The sequence below is a fragment of the Balaenoptera physalus genome (assembly GCF_965194825.1).
Source record: "Balaenoptera physalus genome assembly, chromosome: 1".
NCBI lineage: Eukaryota > Metazoa > Chordata > Mammalia > Artiodactyla > Balaenopteridae > Balaenoptera > Balaenoptera physalus.
Window position 1 is genome coordinate 141,814,188 of NC_138882.1, and position 12,011 is coordinate 141,826,198.

The 12,011-nt window shown below is 37.1% G+C and overlaps 1 protein-coding gene and 1 pseudogene across 6 annotated transcripts in view; both read right to left on the reverse strand.

Annotated features, from left to right (window-relative positions):
* Positions 1-12,011, reverse strand: part of LOC309656812 (keratin, type II cytoskeletal 8 pseudogene) — a 411,180-nt pseudogene that overhangs the window by 318,780 nt on the left and 80,389 nt on the right. The window lies entirely within an intron of this gene.
* The window catches only part of EFCAB7 (EF-hand calcium binding domain 7), a 49,721-nt gene that overhangs the window by 8,977 nt on the left and 28,733 nt on the right, over positions 1-12,011 (reverse strand). For all 5 annotated transcript variants that reach the window (XM_082453575.1, XM_082453577.1, XM_082453574.1 and 2 more), the window contains 2 exons: positions 11,473-11,606; positions 8,984-9,132 (listed from right to left, as the gene is read on the reverse strand). In XM_082453575.1, coding sequence (XP_082309701.1) covers positions 8,984-9,132; positions 11,473-11,606 — 283 coding nt within the window. The remainder of the gene's footprint in view (positions 1-8,983; positions 9,133-11,472; positions 11,607-12,011) is intronic.

The window sequence follows — 12,011 nt, forward strand, 5'->3', positions numbered from 1 at the left end:
CTTTCCCCTTTGGTAACCATAAGTTTTTGTTCTATGTCTGTGAGTCTGTTTCTGTTTTGTAAATAAGTTCATCTGCATCATATTTTAGATTCCACATATAAGTGATATCATATAATATTTGTCTTTCTCTGTCTGACTTACTACACTTACTATGATAATCTATAGGTCCATCCACGTTGCTGCAAATGGCATTATTTCATTCTTTTTTATGGCTGAGTAGTATTCCATTGTGTGTGTGTGTGTGTGTGTGTGTGTGTGTGTGTGTGTGTGTGTATACTCCATTGTGTGTATGTATGTATATACCACATCTTCTTCATTCATTCCTCTGTTGATGGATTTTTAGGTTTGCTTCCATGTCTTGGCTATTATAAACAGCACTGCTATGAACACTGGGGTGCATGTATCTTTTTGAATTAGAGTTTTCTCTGGATATGTGCCCAGGAGCAGGATTGCTGGATCATATGGTAACTCTATTTTTAGTTTTTTAAGGAACCTCCACACTGTTCTCCATAGTGTATGCACCAATTTACATTCCCACCAACAGTGTAGGAGGGTCCCTTTTCTCCACATGCTCTCCAGCATTTATTATTTGTAGACTTTTTGATGATGGCCATTCTGACCAGTGTGAGGTGGTACCTCATTGTAGTTTTGATTTGCATTTCTCTAGTAATTAGTGATGCATCCTTTCAGGTGCCTGTTGGCCATCTATATGTCTTCTTTGGAGAAATGTCTATTTAGGTCTCCTGACTGTTTTTTGATTGCATTGCTTGTTTTTGGGGTTTTTTTTGATATTGAGCTCTATGAGCTGTTTGATATTCTGGAGATTAATCCCTTGTTGGTCACATCATTTGCAAATGTTTTATCCCAGTCCGTAGGTTGTCTTTTCACTTTGTTTATGGCTTCCTTTGCTGTGCAAAGCTTTTAAGTTTAATTATGTCTCATTTATTAATTTTTTAAAAATGTATTTATTTATTTTTGGCTGTGTTGGGTCTTCGTTTCTGTGCGAGGGCTTTCTCTAGTTGTGGCGAGCGGGGGCCACTCTTCATCGCAGTGTGCGGGCCTCTCACTGTCATGGCCTCTCTTGTTGCGGAGCACAGGCTCCAGACGCGCAAGCTCAGTAGTTGTGGCTCACGGGCCTAGTTGCTCCATGGCATGTGGGATCTTCCCAGACCACGGCTCGAACCCGTGTCTCCTGCATTGGCAGGCGGATTCTCAACCGCTGCACCATCAGGGAAGCCCCCCATTTATTAATTTTTGCTTTTGTCTCCATTACTCTAAGAGATGAATCAAAAAAAAATATTGCTGCAATTTATGTCAAAGACTGTTCTGCCTATGTTTTCCTCTAGGAGTTTTATGGTGTCATGTCTTATATTTAAGTCTTTAAGCCATTTTGAGTTTATTTTTGTGTATGGTATGAGGGAGTGTTCTAACTTCATTGATTTACATGCAGCTGTCCAGCTTTCCCAACACCACTTGCTGAAGAGACTGTCTTTTCTCCATTCTCCATTGTATATTCTTGCCTCCTTTGTCAAAGATTAATAGTCCGTAGGTGTGTTTGTTTATTTCTGGGCTTTCTATTATGTTCCATTGATCCACATGTCTGTTTCTGTGCCAACACCATACTCTTTTGATTACTGTAGCTTTGTAGTATTGTCAGAAGTCTGGGAGGATTATGCCTCCAGCTTTGTTCTTTTTCCTCAGGATTGCTTTGGCAATTCTGGGTCTTTTGTGATTCCATATAAATTTTAGGGTTATTTGTTCTATTTCTGTGAAAAATGTCATGAAAGGGATCTCATTAAGTCTACAGATTGCTTTGGGAAGTATGGCCATTTAAACAATATTAATTCTTCCAATCCAAGAGCATGGAATATCTTTCCATTTCTTTGAATCATCTTCAGTTTCCTTTACCAATGTTTTATAGTTCTCAGCATATAAGTCTTTTACCTCCTTGGTCAGGTTTATTTCTAAGTATTTAATTTTTTGATGTGATTTTAAAAGAGATTTTTTTTTCACTTTCTTTTCTTATATTTCATTGTCAGTGTAAAGAAATGCAACAGATTTCTGTACATTAATCTTGTATCCTGATACCTTGCTGAATTTGTTTATCAGTTCTAGTAGTTTTTGCGTGGAGTCTTTAGGATTTTCTATGTATAGTATCATGTCATCTGCATATAATGACAATTTTACCTCTTCCCTTCCAATTTGGATACATTTTATTTCATTTTCTTGTCTGATTGCTGTGGCCAGGACTTCCAATACTATGCTGAAGAGAAGTGGTGAGAGTGGGCATCCTTGTCTTGTTCCAGATTTTAGTGGGAAGGTTTTCAGCTTTTATCATTGAATATTATGTTGGCTGTGGGTTTGTCATAAATAGCTTTTATTATGTTGAGATATGTTCCCTCTAACTATATTTTGGTAAGAGTTTTTATCATGAATGGATGTTGAATTTTATCAAATGCTTTTTCTGCATCTATTGTAATGATCATGTGCTTTGTCTTTGCTTTTGTTGATGTGGTGTACCACATTGATTGATTTGCGTATGTTGAACCATCCCTGTCACCTTGGGATGAATACATTTGATCACAGTATATGATCTTTTTTATGTGTTGTTAGAATTTTTGCCTCTATATTCATCAAAGATATTGGCCTGTAATTTTCTTTCTTGGTAGTGTCTTTGGTTTTGGTATCAGGGTGATGGTGGCTTCACAGAATGACTTTGGGAGTGTCCCCTCCTCTTCAACTCTTTGGAAGAGTTTGAGAAGGTTTGGTATAAGTTCTTCTTTGTATGTTTGGTAGAATTTCCCAGTGATGCCATTGATTCTGGACTTTCGTTTGCAAGGAGTTTTTTTTTTTATATATATATAGATTCTATTTCACTTCTAGTGATTGGTCTGTTCAAATTACCTATTTCTTCTTGATTCAGTTTTGGTGGGCTTTATGCTTCTAAAAACTTGTCCATTTCTTCTTGGTTGTCCAATTTGTTGGCAAATAATTGTTCATAGTATACTCTTATGGTTTTTTGTATTTCTGCAGTATCAGCTGTTATTTCTCCTTTTTCATTTCTTATTTTGTTTATTTGGGTCCTCTCTCTTTTCTTCTTGGTTAGCCTGGCCAGAGGTTTGTTGATTTTGCTTACCCTTTCAAAAAGTCAGCTCTTTGTTTTATTGATTTTTCCTAATGTGTTTTATCTCTATTTTATTTATTTACTCTCTGATCTTTGTTATTTCCTTCCTTGTGCTGACCTTAATTTTTGTTTGTTCTTCTTTTTCTAAGAAGGTGGTGGGTGGTAGGTTAAGTTGTTTATTTAATTCATTGTTGACCCATTGGTTTTTTAGTAGCATGTTGTTTAGTCTCCATGTAATCATTTTTTTCTCATTTCTCTTTCTGTGGTTTATTTCTAGTTTCATGCCATTGTGGTCAGAATAGATGCTTGAAATAATTTCTGTCCTCTTAAATTTGTTGAGGCTTATTTTGTGTCCTAGTATGTGGTCTATCCTAAAGAATGTTCCATGTGCACTTGAAAAGAATGTGTATTCTGTTTTTTGGATGTAATGTCCTGAAAATAGCAATTAAGTCTAACTGGTCTTATATCATTTAGGATCTCTGTTGCCTTCTTGATTTTCTGTCTGGATGATCTGTCCATTGATGTCAGTGAGGTGTTAAAGTCTCCTACAATTATTGTATTCCCATCAATTTCTCCCTTTATGTCTGTTAGTATTTGTTTTATGCATTTAGGTGCTCCTATATTGGGTGCATATATGTTAATGGGTGTTATGTCCTCTTCTTGTATTGATCCTTTTATCATTATATAGTGTCCTTCTTTATCTTTCTTTATGGCCTTTATTTTACAGTCTATTTCATCTGAGTATTGCTATCTACCCCTGCTTTCTTGTCATTTCAGTTTGCATGAAATATCTTTTTCCATCCCCTCACTTTCAATCTGTGTGCGTACTTCACCCTAAAGTGGGTCTCTTGTAGGCAGCATATTGTAGGCTCTTGTTTTATTATCCACCCTGCCACTCTATGTCTTTTGACGGGTGCATTTAGTCCATTGACATTTAAGGTAATTATTGATAGATATGCATTTACTGCCATTTTAAACCTTGTTTTCCAGTAGATTTTCAATTTCTTCTTTGTTCCTTTCTTTCTCTTTTTGTTTTTCCTTTGGTGGTTTGATGGTTTTCTTTTGTGTTATGCTTGAGTTCTTTTGTTCTTGTTTTTTGTAAATCTGTTATATGTTTTTTTGATTTGTGGTTACCCTGTTTTTCAAGTATGTTAACCCATTAGTATATCTACTTGCTTTAGACTGGTAGTCATATAGGCTCAAACACATTCTTAAAAAAAAACCCCTACATTTTCTTACTCCTCTCCTCCACATTTTATTTTGATGTCCTCTTTTACATCTTCATGTTTATGCTTTTGCTGTTCATTGTAGTTATCATTGCTTTCACAAAGAAATTGTTTTTCTGTGTAATGCCTGATTTGACTGTGATTTTCTCTTTCCTATAGATTCTTGTTTCTTTTCTATTTAATTTTTATTTATTTATTTATCTATTTATTTATTTATTTTTGGCTGTGTTGGGTCTTTGTTTCTGTGTGAGGGCTTTCTCTAGTTGCAGCAAGTGGGGGCCACTCTTCATCGCGGTGCGTGGGCCTCTCACTATCACGGCCTCTCTTGTTGCGGAGCACAGTCTCCAGATGCGCAGGCTCAGTAGTTGTGGCTTACAGGCCCAGCTGCTCCGCGGCATGTGTGATCTTCCCAGACCAGGGCTCGAACCCGTGTTCCCTGCATTGGCAGGCGGATTCTCAACCACTGCGCCACCAGGGAAGCCCTCTTTTCTATTTAGAGAAGACCATTCAATATTTCTTTTAGGATAGGTTTAGTATTGCTGTATTCTTTTAGTTTTTGCTTATCTGAAAAATTCATTATCTTATCTCTCCTTCTATTCTAAATAATAATTTTTCTGGGTAGAGTATCCTAGGTTGCAGGTTTTTCCCTTTCAGAACTTGGAATATGTCTTGCCACTCCCTTCTGGCCTGCAATGTTTCTGTAGAGAAATCAGCCTTATGGGGCTTCCCTTGTAACTAACTCTTTGTTTTTATCTTGCTGTCTTTAGAATCCACTCTTTATCTTTGATGTTTGCCATTTTAATTATATAATATATCTTGATATAGTTCTGTTTGGGTTCATCCTGTTTGGGACCCTCTGTGCTTCCTGTACCTGGATATGTTTCTTTCTTTAGGTTTGGGAAGTTTTCAGCCAAAATTTCCTCAAATACATTTTCAATCTCTTTTTCTCTTTCTTTTTCTCCTGGGATCCCTATTATGCATAGATTGGCTTGCTTTATATTATCCTATAGGTCTTATATATTGCTTTCTTTTTTTTTTTTTTTTGCTGTTTATCTTTCTATCTGCTGTTCTGATTGGGTGATCTCCATTATTCTATCTTCCAGATAACTTATTCGTTTTTCTGCATTACTTAGTTTGCTATTTACTGCCTTTACCTTGGCTTTCATCTCAGCAAATAAGTTTTCTAATTTTAATTGGCTCCTCTTTTATAGTTTCTAGTTCCTTGTTACAGTTCCTTGATCTGCATTTCTATCAATAGGCTTTCTTAATTCCTTCAGTGTTCTGTTGTTGTTTTGTTTCATTTATTTTGGCTGCACCGTGAAGCTTGCAGGATCTCAGTTCCCCAACCAGGGATTGAACCCAGGCCGTGGCAGTGAAAGTGCCAAATCCTAACCGCTAGACCACCAGGGAACTCCCCCTTCAGTGCTGTTATTACCTCCTCTTTGAACTTGGGATCTAGCAGACTGGAGAGGTCCGTTTCATTGTTTGTCCTTTCAGGGACTTTCTCTTGTTCTTTTCATTGGGAGTGGTGCCTCTGATTCTTCATTCTACTTATATTTCTCTGACTCTGAATTTAGGAGAAACAGGTATCTACTGTGGTCATGAAGGGCTGTTTTTATGTGGGAGTATCCCTGTGTAGCCTGCATGAGTCTGATAGTTTTGGTGCGAGGGCTGTTTTTAGTATGGATGCCTGCCACATTTTTCCTCAGTGTGTGCTGGCTATTATCCCCTTGATAGGGGGTGTGATTGGACTTGTGGTGACCAGACCCTTCACTGGATGTTGAGCAGGGCCTCCTCTTTGCTCTGTGGCTGTCATAGCCTTGTCAGGGTCAAGGTCTGCTCTTCAGTTGTTGAAGTAGAAGTCCCCAGATCCATTTCTGAGCTGTGGTGTGGGGTAGGTGGGGTTGAAGTACCTCTGCTGGGAAAGCCACTGAGTATTCCTCTGTGGGAGCTGTCCACAAGGTAGTGTGCTCCGGTGTCGCGTGTCACCCGTCGTGTGCTCACGAAGTACACTGTTGTTGGCATTGCCCTCCGCCCCACCTCAGCCATGGGATTGCAGGCAATCAACCCAGATGTCCCTCAGGCACTGTGTTCATAGGCACCAGGACCCACAGTAGTCACATATAGTTGTGCCTCTGAACCCGCTGTGGGCACTAGGGAATCAGCGCAGACCCTGGCCCTGCCTTAGCATGTGCATGCCTGCAAAGCCCACAGCTGCTAACTCCAGGCCTGCCCCAGCCATGGGAGCACCAGTAATCCACGCAGATGTCCCACAGGTGCTGAGCTTACAAAGGTGCTGGCAGCATACATCCATCAAAGTTGCAAAGCCTCTGGACAAGGCTCAGATTTCAGCCCGGCTTCTGAAGTCGAGCGGCCCCTGGGGATTGGCTCAGATTTCAGCTCTGCCTCTGTATGTGGGCAACTGCAGCTTGGTGCTCCCAGAGCTCATGGAGGTGGAGCTGTGCCTGCTGTGAGGTCACTGGGAATGAGGCTGCTAGTGTAGGGGCCTGCCCCTCCCTTTGCATGCATTAACAACGGGGCTTCTATGGCAGACCTAGGCTTCATCCCGTGCACACCCCCATTTGTGGCCCAGGCCACACTCCAGCCCCTTTGGGCCGTCTCCATGCAGCCAACCCCAGTTCCCTCCCCAGGTCTGTCCGCTGAAACCCGAGTTTCAGCACCCAGCCACTGTGCACACCAACAGATGCGCATCTCAGGCTGAAGTGTGCAGCAAGTGGCCAGGACCATCTGTGCTGGTCTCTTTCTGCTCTGCCTGCTGCAAGCCTATTGCTGCACTCTCCTCTGAGCCTCTGAATCTCCCTTTCTGTCCTGGCTGATCGCCCAGCTGGTGAGGGGGGTTCCCAGGGTGAGGGAACCTTTCCTCTTTCACAGCTCCCTCCCAGGGGTACAGGTCCCATCCTGATTCCTTTTTTTTTTCTTTCGTCCTACCTAGTTATGTGGTGATCTTTCTTGTAGTTTTGGTTGTATGAGATCTGCCAGTGTCCAGTAAGTATTCTGTGAGAATTGTCCCACATGTAAATGTATTTTTGATGTATTTGTGGGAGGAGGTGAGATCCACATCCTTCTATTCTGCCATCTTGATCTCTCTCCCCAGAACTTGTTTTAAAACTGTTCAGTTGATCTGCAACAACTCACTTCAATAAACACACTTTTGTTTAAGTCAGCCAGTGTTGGCTCCTCACTTTTGAAAGTCAAGCAATCACAGACAGACTCATGTAAATAAATATACCACTGAGTGCCAACCAGTCAACAGTCTCACCTGAGTAACCATGCTTCCCCAAAACACTTTATAAATAAGATGAACATTCTGCTTTGCATAGAGAGACTACACCTGACCAGATAGCTCTCCCTTGTAGTAAGCAATCAATTCATTTTTGTCTTTTTATTTCAGCTACTGAGTGGTGGTCTCATCATCCTTTGACATTTTCACTGTATAAATTTTTTTTTTTTTACCTTTGGAACGTTCAATGATATGAATATATTACCTATTCAATAAAAAAATAAAATTTAAATAAAAAGATATTTGTCTCAGAAATCCTTCTTGCCTGTGACTTCAGAAGTCAATGACATCAGCAAATGTTATAAAATGTCTTAATTTGCTCTTAACTAATTCCTTTGTTAAGTGAAAGCATGTGTAGCAGACACAATATTATTCACAGATTAGATGCTGATTTTGCACCATGCTTAAAAATGTGAGATTCACTAAATGTTAGGTTAAAGTAGGATGTAAAAAGTTACTGGAACTATTCACCTCTTATTAATAAAAATGGCAAAAAAAATTATAGAGAACTTCTCAGAAAAAAAATTTATGAGGAATGTTAAATGATGTCAAAACTAGGAACTAAACCAAAGACTCAATACACCCAAAACTTAAAATTTGTTGGTGGTAGTGTTACCCTCTGAGGTTGATTTATTTATAGAAAGGACAGATACTATTTTTAATTTATAAACAAATGTATTGTTATCTAATTGTGTGGTCTAAAACTATTAAATCCTTTATTCTAAACTTTATTAAAGGACACAAAAATATAAAATTTAAGAAATAGGCCTAATTTTTATTATTCCTCTTGTTTATTGGGAGTCTTATTCAACTTTTATACCTTATCATGTTAATAAATAATAATAATGATAGCTAATACATACACAGTGCTTTCTATGAGCCAAGTGCTGTTCCAAGTGTTTTACAAATATTAACCCAAGGAGTACCTCTGTAAAAAGATCAGAATTCCAGTTCTCATCCAGACATATTCTCCTTATTATGAAAGCCTTTATTCTATTAGGACAAAGAGTCTCTGAATAGAAATGAAATTTTAGCAACTCAAATAGCCATCGCCAATTAAGAAATATAATTTTTTATATTACCAATCTTTTTCCTGAATATCATATGCTCAAACTCCTTTTGTTCCTGAATTACTTAAATGTTGGCAGTAACTAAATTTCAGGTAAGAACTTGTATAAACTAGCAGAAACATACTGTTGTGCCCAGGATTCATTCACGTATTTAAGTTCAAGGATTTTAGAGCCCAATTCAAAAGTCCTGTGTCAGGAAAATGCTCATGGGGTAAAATATTATGTACATTAAACCCACTGCAAAAATTCAAGATTGTTTTACCTCTGTCAGTTCCAGAGTTTTATTGTAGCCCATTGAGTGTAGAGTTACCCAAAGGTCACGAGGATCTCCTTCTCCATCATTGGCTTCCATTAGATTCAGATCCATAAAGCCCTGTCTTGTTAGTTCATTCTTCTTTGTATCGAAATTCTCTGTCAAAACAACCAAAAGTTTCTTTCTTACATAATTTTAAAATTCATACATTTACTAAAATGTCTATTATTTATTAGTATTCACAAACATTTATTTTAAAGGAGGCCTTAGGAATCTGTGAGCACTACAAAAGTGAAATAAGAATGACTCAAAACACGTTTGAGAGATACTGTTCTAATTTTCCACAACTCAGCATAAGCACTGTCACAGTGCATGATTAAGTTTTTCAACAAGATCCGAAGTCAAAAATAGTGCAAATATATTCCAAAATCAGAGGAAACTTTAATTTTTCTGGATAAATTCCAACCTGCCTGCTTATCTAAAGTATATACTGACATATATTTCAAAAATTAGTATATGTGCTGCCAAAGCCAGTGCTGTATTTCAAAAATTAAAATGCTTCTTATATATTTGCCATTTAAACCCAAATGAATTTGATGTAATACCCCCCAAACTACTGGTGTTTCAAAAGGGAAATGTGGATGGTGCCAGGTTTAAGGAGACTGCTATATTCTTAATTGCTTTAATTTTAACTGAATTGTCCACTGGTCCCTAAAAAACTGTTAGATAATGGGGAACACTTTGGAGTCCATGAATGTCCCAGACAAATCTAAGTACATCCATTTTAACATTGTTTATAAGCATAAATTCATGAAGAAATATCTAGATATATATAATTCCTGAATGTTTCTATAATATAGATAATAAACAGCTACTGATTTTGGATTACATTCTGTTAATTGTCCTACAAAAAAGAAAGATCTTACTTTCCAACTCCCATCTGTAATATACCAAAGGAAGATGGGTACTCTTATTTGAGATATCTCTTTTGTACACATTATTGTGAGAAAAGAGGCAGAGACATAACTGTTTAAAACTGGTTGACTGATGAATAGTTTAAAAAGTTTAGAGTTTGAAAAGTGACTCACAACTTTTGTAAGGAAAAAAAGTAAATGTAGGTTAAATTAGATCATAGAAAGACATGGTAGCCACTAAAATGGAAGCTGGAGCTACCAAGTAGAAAAGCAAGATGAAAAAAATTAATATTTGATACATAATAAAAAGAAATTATTACTTTCAAGAAAAATGTATCTAGATACTATGCTATAGAGACTATCAATAACTAATCTACTTTTAAAACTTAAAATGATCAATTCTCCATTAAGCTTTTAAAGTTTATTAATACCCAACTTCAAGACTTACTTTAAAGCTACAGTAATCAAGACAGTGTGGTACTGGTGACAGATGAGACAAACAGATCAGTGGAACAGAATAGAGAACTCAGAAAGTACTCATACAAATATATTCAACTGATATATGACAAGGGAACAAAGAGAATCAAAATATTATATCATTAAAGTTACAGGATGATTACATCCTCCTAAAAATAATACTCTATTATGTGTGTTATCAATCTTATTAATTGAAGTTTACTATTATAAATCAATATACATTTCTTGTTACTGATTACAGTATATAAACTTTCAGTTAAAAAGAGATGTATTTTTAAAAACCTTTATATTAATAATATTTCTACCTTACTTGCTGTTTAGATAAACAGACTTATCAGACTCCTCTCTGGCTCACTGACTGCCAAGCTTAGACCGTTTCAAGAACCAGAGGATTAGGACACATTACTACCCCAGTGACAGCAACATGTGAGTTAATCTCTCTCCTGACTGCATTCTAACCTCCTCAACTTCTTGTTCTGTGATCTATAGTTGGCTGTGGCTTTCTGGCTTTCCCCTTTGACCTTTCAGCCCTTGGCTTAAATATACAAGCTCTACCCTCTTCCCAGACTCCTCGCAAGTGACAACTGACTTCGCCTCGCTCTCAGTATTTTTCTTTGCCTATCTTAGCATTTTTGGCTTTTATACGTCCATCGATGGACTTTCTTAATTCAAATCAAATACAAAAAACAAAGAATTCTTAACATATATAAACAACTTCCTGGAAACCTCTTAATTTTTAGTAAAACTCTAGCCTATTAGCTCTTTGCTGCCCTCTCCTGGGCGCAGTTTGGGTCTCTCAACCACTTCAGTCCCTTTGCTAAAAGAGCTAAGACAAAGTTTTTTACATTCTAAGCTCCAAAGAACATAGAAATTATGATTAAGTAATTCACATTTTCTTTTAACTTGAGTACTACACCAACTACCAATTTAAGGAAAATAAATGTTTAATCTTTTATGGTCTACAAACAATGCTACTACTTTTAAACTGTCCTAATTGCTATAATATTCCACGGAGAAATTTGACATTTCACTTCTTAAGGATGAAAGGGTGTGTGTATGTATATATATATATTTTACATATCCATTAAGAAAAAGAAAAGTGCTTACCTCTGCAGACAGCCCAAGCATCTTCATCACATTTCTCTCCACTTGTTCTCAGTTCAAAAAAATTATATTCTTCAAGGCTAAGAAGACCATTTCCATCTAAATCAATTACTTCAAATATATCTGATAAAGTTGACCTAAAATTACAAAAAAATAGCTAATTATTTGTCTCTAAGGCAACTAGACTGAAAAAGGTTTCTATGAGGATAACTTTCAAAAGGAAGTAATATAAAGGCATTAAACAATATTTGTAATGATCTTATCTACGAAACAGAAACAGATTCACAGACACAGAGAACAGACTTATGGTTGTCAAGGGGGAGGGAGAGTGGGGGAGGGTTGGATTGGGAGTTTGGGACTAGCAGATGCAAACTATTATATACAAAATGGATAAACGACAAGGTCCTATTGTATAGCACAGGGAACTATATTCAATATCCTATAATAAACCATAATGGAAAAGAATAAAATAAAAAATAATATTTGTGAATGATAAATGTATCCAAATATATATTTTACTCAGTCTAGTATTACATGACATA